The sequence below is a fragment of the Eretmochelys imbricata genome, chromosome 3 (genome assembly GCF_965152235.1).
Source record: "Eretmochelys imbricata isolate rEreImb1 chromosome 3, rEreImb1.hap1, whole genome shotgun sequence".
Classification (NCBI taxonomy): domain Eukaryota; kingdom Metazoa; phylum Chordata; order Testudines; family Cheloniidae; genus Eretmochelys; species Eretmochelys imbricata.
The window spans coordinates 45,780,310-45,801,416 of NC_135574.1; the positions used below are offsets into that span (position 1 = coordinate 45,780,310).

Consider the following 21,107-nt stretch of genomic DNA (forward strand, 5'->3'; position numbering starts at 1 on the left):
GCAGCGAGGTAGGAGCAAAAGAGCAGTAAAGTTGGATTTTCTAGGCCTGCCGAGAGAGGCCTCACTAGAGCAACCATTTTAGGAGCTAGAGTGACCTGGTCCTCTCAGGGCCAGAAGGGCTAGCAACAGCCAATCAGAGCCCAGCAGGCTCAAATAAAAGTAGCTGCAGGAGCTTAGCAGGTCAGTTCCTACCTGGGATTAGAGGAATGAAGAAGGGTACTCCTTTCTAGCCTGGCACTAGAGAAGAACTGGAGGCCCCTAAGCCAGGACTACAAATAAGGGCCTTGGTAGGAAGGAGCCCAGGGAAATTGCAGTGATGGATGGGACTAAGCAGTATATGACTACTGTGTGTGGGGTCCCTGGGTTGGAACCTGACATAGTATGTGGGTCTGGGTTTCCCCCACAGGTAAAGTGGTATGAACCCCCAAAAGGGGACAGGGTTTATCTGGGAGCCTGAACAAAGTGCTGAATTTTAAGGGCCCAGAGCTGGGACTGAAGATGTTAGCAATGTAAAATAGCACATTTAGTTATTGCGCTTTTTGGTACCCCCCTGATGGAGTTCATTCGGCCTTGGTGACGTTGCTGGAGGGTCAAGCCACTGAAGACCTACCAAGGTCAGCCTTCAGGGGGGCACCAGGGCTGAGAAAAGGACTACAATACTGCACCTCATTGCTTGGAGGTGTTACTGTGGCCAAAAGCACTAATTCAATTCTTGGATTCGTAAAAGGGGTTATGTTACCTCTGTAGTTGGAACAGGTATGGTTGCTGTTGGAATATTGTGTCCAGTTCTAGTGTCCAAAGTTCAAGAAGGATGTTGATAAATTGGAGAGGGTTCAGAGAAGAGCCAAGAGAATGACTGATTAAAGGATTAGAAAACTTGGCTTAGTGATCATCTTCTCTTTGAGTCTGTAATCAAGCCACCCTTTAATCTGTAAGTGCATACATGGGGAACAATGAGTGAAGGCTCCTTTATTAAATCTAGCAGAGAATGGTTTAACGGGATCCAGTGACTAGAAATTTGAAACTAGATTAATTCAGACTGTAAATAAGGTGAACATTTTTAACAGTGAATGTAATTAACCACTGGAACAATTTAGCAAGAGTTGTGGTGGATTCTTCATCACAGACCATTTTAAAACCAAGATTGCTCAGAAAAATATCCAATCTCCTTTAGGAATTATTTGAGGGGGAGTTCTATAGTCTGTTATACAGGTGGTCAGACTAGATGATCACAATGTTCCCTTCTGGCCTTGGGATCTAGGAACATCTTCCCACAAAGCTCCAGAAAGAATGTTAGTGTGACAGGAAAGGCCAGAATACACACTAGAAAAAGCTCTGGTAAGGTGCTGCTTCACATACAACCCAATCTTCACTCTGATCGTGTGGAAATGGCAATAGAAATATTCTCCACTCCCAAAAGACTGATACAAGATGCTGGCATTCCGCCTGGGAGAGAGCAGGGTTAGGGTTAAGGTTGGGTTGTGTGTGAAACAACAGTTAACTGGGCAGACTTGGTTTTGGATTTTTATTTGTAGCACTAACATTTTTTGGGGAGAGGGAGATCTTAACTCAGCCTCACCTGGTTTTCTAACATTTAGGGGTTTGAAGTCCTATGTACCAGAAAGGTTCAAGAAGACTGTTGTGTGGCAGCAACTTTAACACTACCTGGATTAAGGCTTTCTATGTGTGCTCAGTATGTTTAGCTGAAGGCTGTTTTATGACCCAGGACCCCTCTGTTAAAGTAGCAACAAGCCTACTGTTAATTAAAATGCTTTAAAATCAAAACAAAAAAGCAGAACTTAGCTCACATCAGCTGGGCAAGTCTCTGGCTTTCCTGCCTTTTCCAAGGGTGTGTTGCCTTTCCTGTGTCCTAATCCACACAGCCAGGCTGCTAAGGAGCAGCTTTCTGACAGCTAATTAAGCTTCTTAAAAATTAGCTTCAGCTAAGTTTTACTTTTTGTTGATTTACTTCTCTCTACAATTTTAGATGTAGCCCCTAGAGGTGTGTGGGAGATATTTATTATTATTATTTTTTTTAATATCATACTTCAGTTAGCTGTTTCAGCATGCTCTGCTGGGGCTTGCAAACCCCACACCAGCAGGGAACCAATGTGCATCCCCTGTGCATGGCCCACACTTCTCTGCAGATCTTTGCAACTTGACCTGGCTCCTGCATTCAAGTGCTGAATACCTTGAATGATGTTAGCTGAACAAACGGACTCTGCAGAGAGAGGGAGAGAGTCATCATTTGGACCCACAAAATATTCCCCCAGCCTGGGACAAGCAGGTCAGTTCTGCTGCTCTTTGTCTCCTCACCTCCCTGCTGACATCAGCTCCTGAAGGGAGGGGCCTGGACTTTCCATTCCTCCAGAGACATCTCCTGCCAGACAGGACACAGGAGGGGGTGCTGAGGTGACAGAGGCACTTCAGTGGTGAAGTGTAGAGGTATCAGGAGCACCTACTTTGGGGAAAATGAGGCAGGTCAGAATGAGGTGGGAGGCGGTTCTGAAGTGTACATAGCTGGGGATGTGTAACAGAATGATAGGGCCAGCACCTTCGCTGCTGTAAATTGGCATAACTCCATTGACTTGCTTTTTTTTATACCCATTTAAAACAGGCCCTGATTATTCATCCAAGGTTTCACACAATATGTGCCCATACACTCTCACAATGTCTTTCTAGCCTTCATCTACACCTGCCATTGAAGACTTACCCATACCTAGTCTCAGAGTTCAGTGATCCCCCAAACCAATCTCTCCCTGTCTCCTGCCTCTTCTCTACAGAGTGTCCTCCAGCCTTCTTCTCAGCCCTCCACCCATCTCCTTTCCCTCAGCAAACAGCCATCAGGTGCTGCTGTCAGACGTCCTGAGGCAATGGGTGTGTAATGACCATTGCAGTCAGTGCTGCTTCTGCTGATCTCAGCTGGGGAATTTTTACCTCCCAGGGAACTAGGCTCCTCCTTTCACAGAAGATAGTTACTGGGATTCTAGCATCACATGGTTCCTTGGCCTAGAGTTCTCCCACACCCTTCCCCTGACCTTAATGTGTCTGGGGTTTGGGCAATGGGGATAGGATAAATATACAGGCCTTTAAAATAATTTTAATAGACATTTGTTAATTCACAGCTGTTCACACATAGCAGCTGTTTTCTTAATGTGCCTGGGGAGTACCTGAATAAGCATATGACTGCAGGAGCCAACAAAGCTGCCTCTGTCTCCACAAATACCCGAGAAGTTGCAGAGTTGGTGAGAGAAACACTTGATCATTTCTTAATGGCATGTACATTTACAGTATTTATTGTAGAGTCAAACAAGATCAGCAGTTCACTGGACGGTGTTTCTGGCCTCAACCACCACTTCAGGGTTGACATGGTACTGTTCTTCATGTATGCGGAATCTGAGGAACCTACTCTTCAGTGCAAATGTATTGCAAACTTCCAGGACCTAGGGGGATTGGCTTTTCTAACATTTTTAGTCAAAATAAAAAGTTAGGGCAGTGAGTAGAAATTCCTAGTGGTACAGGTAACTTTATTTATCACTAGTTGTCTTCAGAGAAACAAGTACATTGGGCAAGCCTCAGCTACACCAGACTTTAAAATGTTGTTTATGATACAATTACCAAGTAATACACATAGTGGTGAGTTTGGTTTATAATGTAACTGGTTCTGAGCAATGAAAACCAGGCTCACCTAAAACAAACCCTTCAAACTCTTTAATACAGTACAACCACTTTTTTTCCCCCTCAGTTAGTAATAAATGAAGCAATGAAACCCCCATTCCTTTATATTCAGTGCAGAAAATGCAATTTAGAACACTTACTGACTTGATCTATCACTTGCAGTAACTGTGGAGTATTGATGTTACACAATGGTTATGGAAGAGTTGCCAATATTCATCATATCACACATAGTTCTACAAAGAGTTGCCACAGGCAAAGGCACCTGTACTGTCATGAGGCAAAGGGGTCTGCTTGTGTCTTTCTGACTAATCAACTATTTGAATGAGTAGATTTGATAATTCAATGTCTCTTTCTGCAAGAAGATCCATTGTATTTGGGGTCTGCAGCAGTTCTTGAAATTCTGTAGAATTAACCAGCTGCTTAAGTGCTTTGCTGATTCAGGGCTAGAGTGCTCAGCACCTTGCAAGATCAGGCTCTTAACCACTGAGAATGTTCTTAGGTGATGCAATAAAAGCCCATCTCTACTTTGCTTCAAATGATTATTATACTTACAGACATTCCAGTCCTTTCCACTTAAACACTATGCAACCTTCCCCTCCACATTCTAGTCACCATCCTCCCACCCAAGAAGAACTAGCTGGTATTCGTTTTGGAGCCAGTCACTTTCACTTCCGAAACACGCCACATGGGTCACTTTAAACTTTGCTTACAGTCGTAAGTGAAATACATTTGATGGTCCTATCCTGATCCCCTGTGCACAATTACCTAAAAGACAAACCACCACGTGAACTGATGGTTAGCACAATTTGCAGACAGAATGGAAATAGCCAGGCTCTCAAAGGCTATGATGAGTAAAATGCTTTGATCAAGCTACATGGTAGAGCAGTGGTTCTCAAACTTCATTGCACTGCGACCCCCTTCTGACAACAAAAATTACTAGATGACCCCAGGGGGGAAAGGGAGAGCCTGAGGCCCCCACCCCAGCTTGAAGCCCCCAGGCTTTTGCTTGAGCCCCAAGCCCTAGCAAATCTAACAACTCACAGTTTGAGAACCGCTGTGACAGAGTACACCTGGTGCTGTTAGACTCCCTTTCATCAGCAGCAAATTGATACATTTTGTTTCTTTCCAAAAATTTCAGAAATGGGACCAAATTTTAAAAGCAGCCTATAACTTATCCCTAGAATCAACTGCAGTTTGCAGCCTCAGTGGCCATTCCACAGGGCAATATTTCTAAATCCAATCACCTGATTGCATCCAGCTGCATGAGCAATTGTTTTCAAGTGCAAAGTAGATATCAGGTTAAGGATGGTCCAGTTGTTAGAGCATTAGCTTAGGATGTGGGAGCAACATCCCGCTTTTGCCACAGACTTCCTGTGTGACGTTGGGTAAGTCACTTAGGCCTGGATCCATGAAGGGACTTAGGTGCCCAAACTCCAGATTTAGGCACCCAAGTCCCAGTTCTAGGCTTGAATAGGAGCCACAAACCCCCCTGCTCAGCTGCTGCCTAGCTCTGTATGAGCCTAAACTCACTTGGAGCCTAAATTTTGGCTGTAAAAGTCCCTTAGGTGCCTACATATCTGCCTCTGGGCATGCTCTTTGCTGCCTTACTCTAGGCATCTGGATGCCTATCTCACACCTAAGGCCCAGTAGGATCTTCAAACCTGCCTATCGTGTTTCCTGGCCTGATCTGGTAGGTGTGTTCGTTGGGCCAGGGAGAGAGCGTGAGAATGACTCTGTAGCCTGATGGTTAGGGCACTATCTGAGAGCATGGAGAGCCAGGGTCCAGTGCCCCTGCTCCAATGACTATTTAATAATGTATCCAGCTTTCACAGGAAAGACTGAAGGAGCACCACATCAGCATATCCCATAGCTTAGTGATTAGCTGAGTGCTGAGAGGTGTGGGAGATGCCTGTTCAAATCCTTTCCACGCAGCAGGTGGGAGGAGAATTAAACCTGGGTCTCCTACCTATAGGGTGAGTGCTCTAACCCTGGGGCTAAAAGTTATAAGGCAAATGGTAACATAGGCAAGAGGTTTCTGTTTAGGGACTGCAAGCGGAGACAGGTGCCTCCTTGCAGCCTAGATTTAGGCACCTAGCTCTGTGAGACAGGTGGGGTTTAGAACGCACCCCTCTGGTTAGCAGCTCCCATTGGGTATTTTAGACAGCTCTCTGCCTAGCATGCTGGCTTTTGTGAATTGTCTCTCTCCCCCTAAGCATTGTACAGGTAGACTAGGCACCTAACTCAGGCTCTGTGGAGTCCAGTGATTTTTCAAGGGGCCTAAAAGTTAGGTGTCACAGTGCTCAGTGTCCCAATGCCAAGCGGGGCTGATTCTAGGGGTGGATGCCCTGGGTGCCAACTTCCACGGAGTGCCCAGCTGCTTTGCCACTCTGCCTTTCTTTTTCTTTTTTTTTTTCTTTTTTGGTTCTGCTCCAGTCCGATTGGCTGGATGTGTAATTTTTTCCCCCTCAGCTGACTGGCAAAATGGCAATGGCCACTCCTGATGCCAAAGTCCCTTTGTGGATCTAGGCTTTAGTCTCTCTGTGCCTCAGTTCCCTGTGTAAATAATGGGATAACGGTACTTTTACCTCAGAGAGGTATCCTGAAGATAAATATATTAAAGATTGTGAGGCACTCCTACTATGATAGTAGGGGTCATGTAAGTATCTACGATAGATCGATCCCTCTAACAAATTGGTCCCTAGGGTCTCATCTTTAAATGCTGCATAAGATTAAAAAGTTGTGAAAGATTTGTGCATCTATAAGATACTCACAGTCTGACTGTATGCAACACGTGGCACACTGTGTTGTGGCAGTAGAGATGGTGTCTGTAATATCCTTAGAACAGCCTCTGTATAGTCCTGACCAGAACTTGCTTTGGAGCAATCAAAGAAGAGACTGCACCCAAAGAATCCATTCTACGTTTTATACTGAGTCCAATGCATTCTTGGATAAGACTAAGGGATTTCAGCACAGAGAGAGCATTCTTGCAACATAATCATGTTTATTAAAGCTTAAATAGCAGTTCTGTAGCTCAATGCTTTGATCCTAAGAGTACCCAGTAAGCTGGAACCCAGCATTGTCCCTGAAAAACACCCATGTCCCTAACCTCCTTGTATTTCTGTTGCCTGTATTTACTAACAATGTAGCTATCCCTTTCAGCTTTAAAACAATTTTCTGTAAAAAACAGTAAGTTGCAGAGGGCTTGTGCTGTGATGTTCCCTGGTGAATGCAATCCAAGCAGGTGTCCTCATGGTGCCTCTATTTCTATTGTCAGACCAACTTTAACATTTAGTATATTTTGTTTTAGTTGCAGGACAAAAAAATAAATTTTGCTCCCATTTTCACTACTGGATCCCTACAAGTGTGGGAAAATTTAAATTTACTTGCAACCAACTCTGAGGCAGTTGGCCAAGGAAGTAGAAACAAGGAAATATGTGTTTCTTTTTGCAATATATGTCCCTATTAAATGGTGCTTTACAAGGCTCACCCATGGGACTCGTATTTCCATACTGTGAGCCAAGTAATTGCAAAGTTGGCAGCGTAGTGCTCCCAGGTACTGATCATTCTGAAAGTGGTGTGACTGCCAACCTAGGAGTATGGAAAGGCTGAGTGAATGGCTTGGGACTGGGAGCTTGCAGATCTGAGCAGACTTTGTGTGACTTTAGGAGAATCACTTAACCACTCTGTGCCTCAGTTTCCTGATCTGTAAAATGGGGTTAATAATACTTCCCTTCAGGCATCTTCTGAAATCCAAGTCTTTAATATTGTGATGCATTTGAAAACATCAGATGGAAGGCACTGTATCAATACCAAGTATTAGCTATAGCAACAAGAGTAGTACTAACGACTAAGCAAATTTAGAGGATGTGGCAAAGAACACAGGAACTGCAATACAGCATCAGACCAGTGGTTCTTTTAGCACAGTATTCTGACTCTGGCAAGGACTGGCACTAGAAGCTTTTGAAGAAGATTCCCAGTAGAAACAGTTAAAGAATAACCAGCTCAAGAGAAAGCTCCTTCCTCATCCTCATCAATTAGTTGTTGGGTTATGTCCTGAAGCAGGAGGGTTTATAACCCTTCTTAAATATTTTTATCTTATTGAATATAAATGTGGCTATTGTCATTAATGAAACTTAGCATAGAAATCTTCAGATAGACTTGATGAATAATAAAAATAAAATGTGCCAGATTATATGTTGGGGTGATAATGGTTGACAGACTAAGCAGGGAGGTTGCTGAATTAGCCAACACCTAAAAAGATGACTACCACACTGGGATATATATTAGATTTATACAACATACCTGGCCATGAAAGCTGCTGCAGACCCTTATATTTCACAAACCACAATATACATTTTGAAACATTCTATAAATATACTTTATCCTGCTCTTGTAAATGTCACTAAACTCCACCCTTACTGCTGATGGTATCATTTCCATAGCAACTAAAGTACTTCAAAGTAGAAAAGGCAGAGAGAATCTAATGAAAGGAAACATGCAAACAAAAGACAAATGATTAGACTGAACCTGTTTGAGAGACACCAAGTATTTCATTGTGTGGAATACTATAACATGTTCACTACCACTTATTTTGTAATATTCTAGACCCAAGCTAGTACCAATAAAAACTTTATAGCATCTTACATCATAACATATTGTCAGGGCATTGCTTGGAAGACTAGAGAGTAGAGATGTGCTCAAAGTACACAGTTTGGATCTGGATCCCAAAGCCCAAGGGTCTGTGGATCCAGGGTTTTGGTTCAGCCCATTATATTAACAGGAGCCAGCAGGAAATGTGGATCTAGATCTGAACTTCCTCAGAGTATCTGGGTCCAGAGCAGTCTCTTCTAGTGATCACTGCTAAATTCCAGCTTAGTACAGTGCTTTGAAATACTGTACACTTTGCTGTGGAATGGAGAACAATGAAACAGAATCCAAAAAGCAACAGAGATTATATAACTGCTGAAAAGATACATGCTCCAAAGGAAGTTTAAAGAAATCTGCCAAAATTTTCAAAGTTGGTCACCTAAAGGTAGGCAGCAAAATCCATATTTAGGCACTTACATACTTGACTTGATTTTTCATGAGTGCTGCTCACTGATAGCTCCCATTAAAATCAAGTTTGCATAATTTAAATGTGGGGTAGAATAAGGGACATATGTAGTCAAGGACTGTTGCAACCTTAAACTAAAAGTAGGGCAAGTTTTGCAAAAGAAATATGGCTAATGTTAAGAACAATTCAAGGGTGACAGAAGAGATCAGTGAGGCTCCATGAATGGACATGTCCACAAACAGGGAGTAGATTATCCCCTACATCATTCCCTGGGGTGTAACTTAACTGGGATGGATTATGGCTCCCCTTCCCTTCTGCACAAGGGAGAGGAGAGGCCTGCAGGGAGGTGCAGGGTGGCTGTGCTCCCTGAGCCTGCTTATCTACCCCCCCACACACAGTTTTGTATGCCTATGTAGAGTGAGGGGTAGAGGGCTGCCCAATCAGAAAGGCTGCATTTTATATTCATGTTACACAGAGCAGAGAATCAGGCCCACGTTTACAGGTACAGGGAAGAGGGGAAATGATAAACATGATCATCGTAAAGGACAGAGACTAAAAAACAGTTCATTGTTGCAGTAATCCAGATTGGTATATTTTCTTTCTTCTTCAAAGTCCCATTCGTTTCCTTTTGTGAGTGGCAAAGGCTGTTGATGGTGATGTGCAGAGTTCATAATGAGGTAGGGATCCTCCGAAGAGAGATGGTAGAAAGAGGAAGGGATGTAGCTGCTGTTGTAATTCACATGCAATTTCCCTTCATAAAAATCATCTCCAGACAGGCCTGTGTTAGGCCTGGCAGGATGGTAGCCAGCCTTTGTTGTAGGTGGTATATTGGGAACATGTTGGATACTGGAGTCCATACAGTTTTGTGAAGAAACGATTTCACAATGCAGATCAGCCAAAGATAAAGCAGAACCATTGCAACACTTGTCAGTACATGGATTCCTTTCAAGGGCAGTGTTCTTATTCCAGGGTTGTGGCTCTCCATAGTCAGCGTACATATTGCACACAGACGGTCCAGACAGGTCTCCGCTACCATGCTCCCTGCTGCCAATTTCTTTGCACTTCTCGTAGTATTTGTTAGATCCTGTGTCCTGAGAGTGTTCTGTTAGGTAAGGGGATCTTCCAAACCCATAGTTTTTGGCAAGAGACAAACAATTATTTATTATTTGCTCTTGAGGGTTTTTGTCTATTAAATGTCCATTAAAACTACAGGGAGATATGTAATTTTCCTGATTGGAAAGAAGTAAAGGCAAAGCTTCTTGACTTTGCATCTCACCTGTCAGGGACTTAAGAAAGAAAAATAAAATGTAATAATTAACTCAACAAAAACAAACAAAAAAGAAAAAGAAACCCTTATAACTAACCCAGAACAATTAATTCTCTTAATGCAAACAATAAAACAGATCCAGTCAGAGTACCAAAGGTATCTGAGTTTATATGTCTTCTCTCCTTGCGTTATGTTAATGTTGTGGATTGTAATGGTGAATCTTAGCAAGCTGGGGCCCCAAATGATAAACAGGAAAGGAAAATCATAGTTCAGAGAAAGAAGAAGGCTGGCCCTGGTGTTTGGATGCTAGTCTGGGACTTTTAAGACTTTGGTTCTCTTCTCTGACACATACTTCCTGTGTAACCTTGGACAAGTCACATAATCACTCTGCCCTGTCTGTAAAATGGAGATAATAGTAGAGGGATCGGCAACCTTTAGCATACAGCCCGCCAGGGTAAGCCCCTTGGTGGGCCGGGCCGGTTTGTTTACCTGCCACGTCCGCAGGTTTGGCTGATCGCAGCTCCCACTGGCCGTGGTTCGCCATTCCAGGCCAATGGGCGCTGCGGGAAGCAGCATGGGCTGAGGGATGTGCTGGCCACCGCTTCCCGCAGGTAAACAAACCAGCCTGACCTGCCAGGGGGCTTACCCTGGTGGGCTGTGTGCTAAAGGTTGCCGATCCCTGTAATAGTACTATATGGGGGTTGTGAAAATAAATACGTTAAAGGTGGAGTGTTCAGATGCTATGCTGATGGGGGCCAGATAAGTATGATAGATAGTTCAGCCTCCAAAGTCCTTCCAAAGACTTACTAGAAAATGTACCTAGAATCAAATACTAGAGTGTATTGAAATAATACTAATTAATGAAATTGTGAATGAAATTGCTGTTTTAATACATTTACTATCACAGAGGCTAATTTACTTATTTCTATGGAGCTTTGCTGCAGTTGGATACGATGGTTTTTTTAAATGGTTGTTACATTTTAAGTTGATTTTTTTTCACCCCAGTAAATATGATTCTTCACACATTTGTAAAAGTATTTCCCCTAATTTTTAGCTGACATTTTTATTTCTTTAAAATTCAGAGCTTCACAAATGTCAGTTTCCTTCAGTGAAGGTGCAGCACACTGGAAGTATTCTGCTAAGCAGAGTTTCTGGGTGTTTTGCAATCTCTTTAAATACTCTAATTATTGGATTATAATTTTACAAGGTTTAATTCCTTGCAGAACACCTTCTTTTGGTGTATATTTAATTATTAGTGCTTACAGGCCTCTGTTCTTTGTCATTTTACTTTTGCATCCTTTTAATTATTGCAACTTTATGACTTGATGGACCCAGCCGCAGGGAAACTCCCTTCACGTATTCTGGAACTATCTGCATGAAGAAATTCCCCTGACTGTACATTCTTTAGGGCCCAGCCCTGCCTTAGTTAAAGACCCGCTGATACCATATGGAAAAGTTTGAAAACATTCTACTGAAAATTATTTTATTTCTAGATCATATATTTTCTATAGTTCTCCTTCCAGGCATGTTATAATAAGACCTATTCTTTCAGCAAGTGGGGAATGTCTTGGCAGTACAACTCCCATTTGGAGTAGCATGGGCAGATAGATGGAGGTGGTGGTGGTGGAAGGGGACCTGGAGCTACTGCACAGTCTGCACATGGATAATCCTATGCCTCTAGTGGATCCTTGATAGCTACAAATCATGGGGATTTGCAGGTTATTTTGGTAAAACCCAGCTCATTCTGCAGGGTTAGAGTCCCCTAGGGTGACCAGGCAGCAAGTGTGAAAAATCAGGACAGAGGGCGGGGGTAATAGGAGCCTATATAAGAAAAAGACCCCAAAATCAGGACTGTCCCTATAAAATCGGGACATCTGGTCACTCTAGAGTCCCCACAACACAACAGTCTGGGGAGAGTTCTGAGGGGAAAGCTGAAACGACAGATGTCTCCTGTCCTGTGGGCTTTTCTAAGGGAGGGGAGAATCTGGCCATAGTTTTTATTCAGTGGTACGTGTGCCAAGGTTGCTGACTCCCACACCCAAGATCCAGGTAACCTGAGCAGCATGGCACATAGGACAAGCGACTGTTGAGCCCTCTGTATATTAATAATAAAAGTTACCTCAGCCTCCCGGCATCTTTTTAGTCTTGGAGAGGTGGGAGAAACAGCTGTATGTGCTTTCTGTATTGATCTTCTTGCTTCTGCTTCTAGTTTTGTTTCTGGCCTTGGGTGATCATGGGCCCCCTTAGACTTTAGAAAGGAATGGGTTAAGTTCAAGTTAAAAACAGAGCCCATGCAATAACTTTAAGCGTTCAGCACTTACGGTACATATTTAAAATCCACGTAGGGGCTGCGTGGCCCAGTGGGTTAGACCCTTTCACCTCACATGGTGTATTCAACTCAGCAAAATGGAATAGGATGGTCTGCTGATGGTGTGAGTAGCCAGTTCCATTAGTTCTTTAATGAACACACACATATCTTTCAAAACTAAGACTATATATATGGTATGATCAATCAGAAAATTTATTTCCACCTCTATTTCTTTGAGAATTAACTTGATATAAGCATGTTTGTAAATACAATATGTTAGTTATTAAAACAAAATATGTTTGGCCAGGTCCCCAGCAGGTGCAAAGACCTGGAGGAGAGGAAGGATAGTCTAGAACTTAGCCTTGGACTTAAGAGACATGTGTTCAGTTCCCTGTTCTGCCCCAGATTTCCTCTGTGACCTGAGGCAAGTCACTTAGCTTCTCTGTGCCTCAGTTCCCCATCTGTAAAATGTGGATAATAGCACTACCTTGCCACACAGCGTAGTGTTGTCAGAACAAATATGTTTACCATAGTATATGAGCACTTCACAATGTTTATGGGAGTATAAATACTTACAAAAAAACAAAACAACCCCCCTTGCAAATTTCCCAAAGGGTCATAGTAAAGCTTTACAAAAAATCTGTTTACACCAGTCAAGATCTGGCCGATTATCTAACTGTTTGAGCAATTTGTACTAAATGCTAAAAAAATATAGTGTGTATACGATGGGCTACCACAGACAAATGCTTAGGTCTGACTCCTTACTGCTCTAAGAAATCCTTATTTCTGGATGGTGCATTCTGGGAAGGATGTAACATCAAAACAGCATGTCTGAAGCTGTAAGGGTCAGGGCTTAGTCTAGACTCTAAAGTATAGGACTATGTCTGCACCGCAGCTGGGAGAGCATCTCCCTGCTTGCATAGACACACGCTAGCTCTGCTCTAGCTAGCATGCTAAAAATAGCAGTGTGGATGTTAAGTACAAGCCTGCCTGACACCCCTCTCCCCCCCACCCACGTGCCCATGCCGCCACCTGTGTCACAACATCTACACTGTTATTTTTAGCACGCTAGCTCAAGCAGATCTAGTCCATACCTGTCTACCCAGGCTGGGAAGCACACACCCAGGTGCAGTGTAGACTTGCCCTCATGGTTTATGGTGCATTACAAAGTAATGATAATATAAGATTCCTATTAGTTAGGACAAATAAATGTCTTTAGTTAGTCTGATTCAATACCTGTTTAAGTTGATCTGGATAAAACTGTTTTACACCAACCTGAAAAAATATGAATGGCCCTTCATGCCTCCAGAAGTTGGTGACAGGGTACCCACCATGGCCTCGACAGGAAATAAGCTTTAAAGGTCCACTGCAGTTTGGACAGCATTTCCCTGCAACAAGGGTAGGAGGATACATTGGCATCTGTGCAGGGGATCTAGCAGTCAGATGAATCCAGTCGGTGAGAATGGTTCATTTGCAGTGGATTGTTACCTTATGGTGCTTGTATGCTCAGAAGATGCATTGAGTAGAACTGTGCAAAAAACCCTTTCATACATATAGAAAACCAAACACTGGCAAAGAATGACCTTTCTCCTGTTTTATAGTTCAAGGTGACCTGCAAAGGATATTTTTAAAAACTGTACTTTTTTGCACCTAGGTTGGTTTTTCATTAAAGTATTAAAAAAGGGCTGAAAGACTGGGCAATGAAGGTTTTGGTCTTCTGATTGTTTTTCAACTTAGAAGTAAACCTGGTTAAAAATTTCCTGATAGAACAGTTTTCCACTGGAAAATGCTGATTCAATACAATAAACATTTTGCCAGACTGCAAACAAGTTCATCAAAATATTCAATGAAAAATTATCCTAAGAACATCAGAACGGCCACACTGGGTCAGATCAATGGTCCATCTAGCCCAGTATCCTGTCTTCCAACAGTGGCCAACGCAGGTACTTCAGAGGGAATGAACAGAACATGCAATTATCAAGTGATCCGTTGCCTGTCATCTACTCCCAGCTTCTGGCAAACAGAGCTAGGGACATTTAGAGCATGGGGTGGCATCCCTGACCATCCTGGCTAACACCCATTGATAGACCTATCCTCCATGAACTTATCTAGTTCTTTTTTTGGTACCCTGTTATAGTTTGGCCTTCACAACATCCCCTGACAATGAGTTCCACAGGTTGACTGTGCATTCAAGTGCCTTGTTTCAGCTTTATCATTTCAACTAATATAATATATTTTGAGTGATAAATTTGAAACAAAGTACTTCAGCGTTAATCAAAACAAAAAGTTTTGATCAGGTCATTTAGATAGTTCTGTAACCAATTATTCTGGCAATCCTATTTTGTGGGAAATTTAGAAATGTTGACTTTTCATTGTGATTTGGGATGAAAGGAAATTTTGAAATGCCAGAATTTCCTGAGGAATGGAAATGCCAAATTTCAACCAGCTCTATTTAGTGGTATCAGGAATTTCAAGTCTGATCTTTTCTGGTTTGGCTGGGGGACCTATGTGAGAGCTCAGGGATGTTTATAATGGGCTCTAGCACTTCAACTAGATTTGGCCGAATTTGATTTTTTTTTTAAATAAATTTCAATGGATAATATAGATGTTTATTTTTAAGCACTTTAAATTATTTTTAATAGATTTAAATTTTCACAGTTGTGCAAAATTATCAGGGGAATAACATCACATGTAAAAATTTGCTCAGTAAATATCCTTAAACCAAACTCTAATAAGTTCTCAACCAGCATTTTTCTTTCTTTGCCTATCTGTAAGTTTTGATTATTATTGAAGCATTTTTTTGGTAAATTAATACCAAAAAAAATCTATATTGTAAACAATTAATACATGCACTGTGATATCATTTACTGACCAATAAAATTTACCAATAAAATTTAATACTTTCAAGCCTAACTTTAACTGAAGTCTTTAACAAAATCTTCCTTTATCCAAAACGTTCATTAGTCACTGTTAACGAAACCAAACAATCAAAAAGAATTTTAACAAGTCTAGCTAAAAATCTCTTCCCTTCTGAATTACTCATTTTTGATCTCTCAGCTTTTGTGTTGTCCCCTTTTCAGTAATTTTCCAGTCATCATAGAGTCTTCCAACATAGACGGGCTGAATTTCTAATACAGATACAAGTAAAAAAACTACATCATAAAAAATCAACTCATTTTTTTCCTTTGGAGGTCACCTTTAAGTAAAAATATTTTCCAATGGAAGTGAGAGGTTCCTGTGCAGATTAATGTACTAGGAACTCATCTGTGCCAAGCTGGATATCAAGCCTTAGCTAAAGCAAAATAGAGACAGTACATGCTGACTTTTAAGACTAGCCAGGCTGCAAAAGAAAGTTTTGAGAAGCCAAATCAGTAAAAACAAAAAGGAATCAATACTCATTAGTATTCTTCTGAAACATGCAAGTTGTATTTAATAATAGGGAATACTGTTGCAATGGCAGTGGGAAAGACTGGATGATGCAATTAGTCTTTTCCATCTCTAATTTCTATGATATTATAATAATATATTAACAAGGGTATTAATAAGAGAACCAGGGCAGGCGTTGCCATTTGCACACGGTCATACTTACTTTGCTGTTTTTGCCTGGCTTTATCACATATGGCTGGTCTCAGATATATCTTCCTCCCATCTGCGGCTGAGCAGTCATTGTTGCAGACCACTACCCCAAGGCAGGATTTTTTTAAGATGCGAGAGTTGTGGTTATTGGTGTTTCTCATCGCCCAGCTACTCAGGTGCCTCTGAGCATTTTTATCATCCGAGCTATAGATATGCTTTACATAGGAATCTGGCCATTCCTGAAACCAATCTGTTTGTTTCACATCCTGTTAAGAACCCAAAGAATGCCACATTTTAGCCAAGGAAAGAAAGTAGTTTCTCAATTTGAGGACAATAGGCTAGATCCTTGTCACTCTGGCATTGTGTAGCAGGCCTAAATCCAGACTAGCCAGTAACAGGAGGATTCCTTCAGTATAGGCTTGGGGGATGTCTGGGGAAAGGGACCATGGCTGCAGTTTCACTTTGCTCTAATGATCTGACCAGCTGCCAGAACAGCCCTTTGGCCTTCAGGCTGCTCTAACTCATTCCAGGGCCCAGCCAGGTGCAGAGCAGCCTCAGGAGTGGAAGGCAAGGTACCTACTTTAAGCCACCTCCTTTAAATGAAATACCCTACACAACCGTCAAACTTAGCAATTATTAGCAGGTTAATTTCTTGTATGCTCCATGGCCTACTTCACCATTACTATTATTAAAGATGGGCCTGTGTTGCAAAGTTTGGAGTCAGAGCCAAGCATCTGGTTTGGTTTAGCCTGGACTTTCCGTAGAGAGAGGATGAGCACTGAAGCATATCCAGACTGCTTCAAAGCTTCCTGGGTCTCCAGATCCAGCATTTTGTTCAGGTCAATTGCTAATTCTCAGACCAGATTTCTATCCTAACTTAAACCTCTTCCCCCTCCACCATCCCCAATACAGATTTCAGTCAGACCTTATTTTTCTATTAGAGGTGGAGTCAAAAATCTATATTGTAAACAACAAATATAAAACTAAACAAACAAAATGACATTTTAGCAAGGAGCCAGCCAGACATCAACACAATGGCTACAGTTAGTACAAGAAGAAAATGTAAATAGGTTATAAAGAACCAAACAAACACTCTGATGCCTTAATGCGAAATAGATTGGTGACAACATGAACTAGTCTCAGCAAAGCACTGTTTGCTTTCATTACGCTCAAGAAAAAAAAAGAAAGGAAAAAAGGTCAAAAGAGACTGAGATCCATGAAAGCAGTACGGAAGCACCTTGCTAATTTGCACTGGCTGGGAGATCTATTGTGAGAGACTAGCATCAGGGAGATTTCTTTGCCACCCCTGTGAAAAACTACACAAGTTTGACAAGTTCTGTTCCTTTGAAAAATCTTGATTCTAGAGCTGGCCAGAAATTTTCTGACAAATCTGAGTTTAATCAGAAAGTACCAGCTCAGCAGAGCGAAAAGTTTCGCTGAATCTATTACAGATTTGATCAAACTTTACTCAAAACCCAGTTTCCTGGATGGCTGCTGGGGAGCCCATGTTCTGGGGCAGCCCCACCTTGCAGACTGCCCTGTGCTGGGGATTGCAGGGTTTCCAGGCTCCCATTCCACAGAGACCCTGGCAGCTCCAGAAGCCCCAAGCACAAAAGCCCAGGAGCCCGGAGCCTAGCACCCCCAGCTGGAGCTCTCAGGGCTGCTATGCTCTCCTCTCTGCAGCAGCACTGCCCATCTCTCTGCTGTGGAGCAGGAAGCATAGAACTCTGCAAGCCTGAGCTCCAGCTTGGGCTCTAGGACAGCCCATTCAAGGCAGGCTTCAAGGTGCCCTGTCTCTAGAGACAGCTCAGCTAGCAGATTCAGAGCCTGGAAGCCCGGTGAACCCCACTCAAGGTAAATTAATCTACTCCTGTTTCAAAGCCGGGTAGGTCAAAGCTCACTATAGAACTTTTAGTGTGCAGTAGCGAGTTCACATGGACACTTAGTGTGCAGCAGGTTGATGTGGGGTAGATTTATACCCCAGCTTTTCGTGAACTATATATTTGTATAGACAAGCTCTCAGGTCTTCCAGGCTGCCTGTTTCGGAACTGGGTACCTGGAAGTCCTGTGTTGGGCTTTCAGTGTCCATGGCTGCTGCTGGGCAGCTCTTCTGTGCAGACAGCTTCACACTGGAGGGCTCAAGGTTTCCAAATTCCCAAGCCAGCTGGTTCCCTGGTCTACCGGACACCTGAGTAGGTAGCCAGGGTGCCAGCTGGCCCAGAAATCTGGAAACCCTGGGGTCCCCGACAGTCTACATGGTGGTGCTGCCCTGGACCAGCGGACCCTGGGAGCCCAGACAGCTGCTGAATAAAAGTGATATTCTTATGCTAGCTGTGCTAACAGTGAAACTGACAAGAATGTCAATTTCACATATTTAATTTTGGAAATATTATGGTTTGGTGCTTCCAAAATGAAAATTTTCAGGCTTTGTGGGTGCACAAAGAATTTGGTATAATTGTTTTTAATTCAGTTTAGAACAAAAATAAATTCCAAAATACTGAAATTTTTTGGGAACTGAAAATCCTGAGTTATGGCCAGTTCTACACAGTTCACACATGCTCAGCAGAGACTTGTTAGAGTTTGGCAGCTAAATGCTCTGAAGATTTAATCTGCACTGCACATGCTCCAGCCCAGGAATCCAATGGCTGATAAAAATTCTCCCTGCACTCGCTGCTTCCAGCTGCTGTGACTCCAGGCTTGGGAAATGAGAACTGGGAGACCATTTGTTCTATGCTCTCTATGCTCCATCTGCTGGCGCCTAGGCAGTGCGGAGCTGGAATCTGCCTGACTTGAATGCAGATGGGAGAAGAGATGGATTGACGGGAGGAGGGCCACTGGCGGCAGTAGATTTGGACAAGAAGCCTTTAGGGTGGAAGGGGGACTGAGACAAGGAGCCTGGGTGGGGAGGGTGATTGTGAGTGGGAGCCAAGGTGGGGAGACAGATTGGATGAGGAGTTGGGGTTGGGTGGGTGAGGGACCGAGCTGGCTTGGTAAGGAGCCTGGGACAAGGGGCCTAGCAGATATCGGGATGAGAAGCTCAGGAAGGCAGATCGAGACTTGACACTGATGTAATGGAAGATTGGGACTCTAAAGGGGAGCATGAAGAAGAAAACTGGGACTGGGATAAAGAGCTTGGGAGTCACCATTCATCTGCTGTCAACAAATATCTCTTATACCTCCAGCCAAAGTGTGTGTCTAATGCCCTACTAGTAGCTGGTCTACATACAGAAGGACAACCAGCTAGTGGTCCTCTGTTAGCTCAAGCTGCAGAGGCTTGGATCTAAATGTTCCAACAATGCTGAAGACCCATGTTGGTGTCAAGATGTTGCCACTTATTGGAGTTTCACTTTTTTCTGTTTGCTTTTTTAAAAAACCTAGGAAACTACACACATACAAAACTATATTAAAAGAACTTTAAGGCTGCAAAGGTTCTGGGTTCCTAACTTGAACCTGGGCTCTGATTTGCAGAAGTGTTGAGAACTCACATCTGCAACTGAAAGCAGTGGCAGCTGTGCTTTTTGAACCAATAAAATGCTATATAATGCAAAGTACTCTGAAAAAAATCAAGTCTTAGGTATCTCAAATTGGGAACGCAAAGTTACTGGACACTTTTGACCTTAAACTCTGTGCCTCAGGTACCATCTCAGCACGTTTGAATGATATGCAATAAATAAGACATTCAAGAGAGAGGATAAAATAAAATATTGAATAGCTGCTTCGTCCAACCAGTGAACTAGAAAGTTAGTGAAACTAGAGGTTTCAGAGTAGCAGCCGTGTTCGTCTGTATTCGCAAAAAGAAAAGGAGTACTTGTGGCACCTTAGAGATTAACCAATTTATTTGAGCATAAAATCTCCGCACTGTGTTTTCCACTGAATGCATCTGATGAAGTGAGCTGTAGCTCACGAAAGCTTATGCTCAGATAAATTGGTTAGTCTCTAAGGTGCCACAAGTCCTCCTTTTCTTTTAGTGAAACTAGAGTATCACTATTTCTTATAACACATAGACAGCTCTTTCAGGTGTATAATTCAAGGATAAATGTATGAATGCTTAAATGTTTTACTGAATAATTTTCTAGCTGTTCAACAAAATGTCTCATTTTACCATACACCCTGGATACCGGGGAAGTGGCAAACAAGGAAAGATGATAAAATATGAATGTTTCAGAAGGTATTCCATGATTGGCTGAACTTCTAAAATACCTTATAAAACAAATACACGTACCTGAGGCAGTTTGATGTCATTGATATCCCAGCTTTGAGAAGTGGAGTCCTCCTGGTCCATAATGTCATCTGCAGCTTTCAGCATTTCTGAATTCCTTCCCAAACTTAGCAAGCAAATCTCCACTGCCTGCTTTTGAAGTTGACTAGCTGTCACCACTCTCAGGCAGTTTACAATGAGGAAGCTGTTTCCTGAAGCTAAACGATAGAGAGGCTGCCCATTAAAGATAAAAATCAGTGTTCTTCTGCCAGAAAAACTTGTTCCATTAAAAGTTTTGCAAGCAGACAAAGCAATGGAAAATATAGCTTAGAGATAGAATGTGATCTTATGGAGGCATCATTAACTGAAAGCACACCATGAGTTTATTGACTGTTTGGTTTTGCTCATTCTCCTTTCAGACCAAATGTATGTTCACGTAACTCCACTCCCAGACCTCTTTGTAAGTGAGATCAGAATCAGGCCCTATATTGTCAGAGCCAAAATAACTGAGAAGCACAGCACTTGCAAAGGCCTCTTTATTCTTGTTGGTTACACAATAGGATTTTCTCCTGCTGTACATTACCAAGGTGAGGAGCAATAGGTGACTCTGTCATGTTATTTGAATTGATATGGTTCTCGGCCACTTCACAAAATTGCACACATCTCTGAGAGCCCATCAGTTACAATAATGGATGGAACTGGGCAGGCTTCATGCATTTTCCTATCTCAACTAGCAGACAAACCGAAGAAAGTTTGGTGTGTTAGTTAAAAATGATTGTGGGCATCCGATACAGTCACATGTAGTTCCTTATGCTTTCCAGTCATAATTTCATAAGCATAAGCATAGCACCAAAACAGCAATGTGCACATAAATAAAAAAAGTTCTTTTTTCTTGGGTGAAATCATTATTATTTCTGAGAGAGAAGATAAATCTGAAAAGTATCAGCTGGATCCTCAGCTGGTGGAAACTGTCATAGCTTCATTATCTTCAATGGAGTTACTTTGATTTACACCAGCTAAGGATCAG

At 42.4% G+C, this 21,107-nt stretch overlaps 1 protein-coding gene across 1 annotated transcript; it reads right to left on the reverse strand.

The window, feature by feature from the left end:
* Positions 1-9,264: 9,264 nt before the first annotated feature.
* Positions 9,265-20,188, reverse strand: GCM1 (glial cells missing transcription factor 1). The gene is made up of 5 exons (XM_077811580.1): positions 20,105-20,188; positions 15,896-16,148; positions 13,582-13,694; positions 12,118-12,246; positions 9,265-10,017 (listed from the first exon to the last, which is right to left on the reverse strand). Exons 1-5 carry the CDS (start codon positions 20,186-20,188, stop codon positions 9,265-9,267), a joined length of 1,332 nt encoding a protein of 443 aa, XP_077667706.1.
* Positions 20,189-21,107: the final 919 nt, after the last annotated feature.

What these genes read in the sequence shown, in the direction of transcription:
- GCM1 (XM_077811580.1), bottom strand. Translation starts at nt 20,188, where the DNA reads ATGCTGAAAGCTGCAGATGACATTATGGACCAGGAGGACTCCACTTCT. An exon ending in ATGACATCAAACTGCCTCAG is followed by an intron (nt 16,149 to 20,104) that starts GTACGTGTATTT and finishes GGTTCTTAACAG; the next exon opens with GATGTGAAACAAACAGATTG. An exon ending in AAAGATGCCGGGAGGCTGAG is followed by an intron (nt 10,018 to 12,117) that starts GTAACTTTTATT and finishes TTCTTTCTTAAG; the next exon opens with TCCCTGACAGGTGAGATGCA.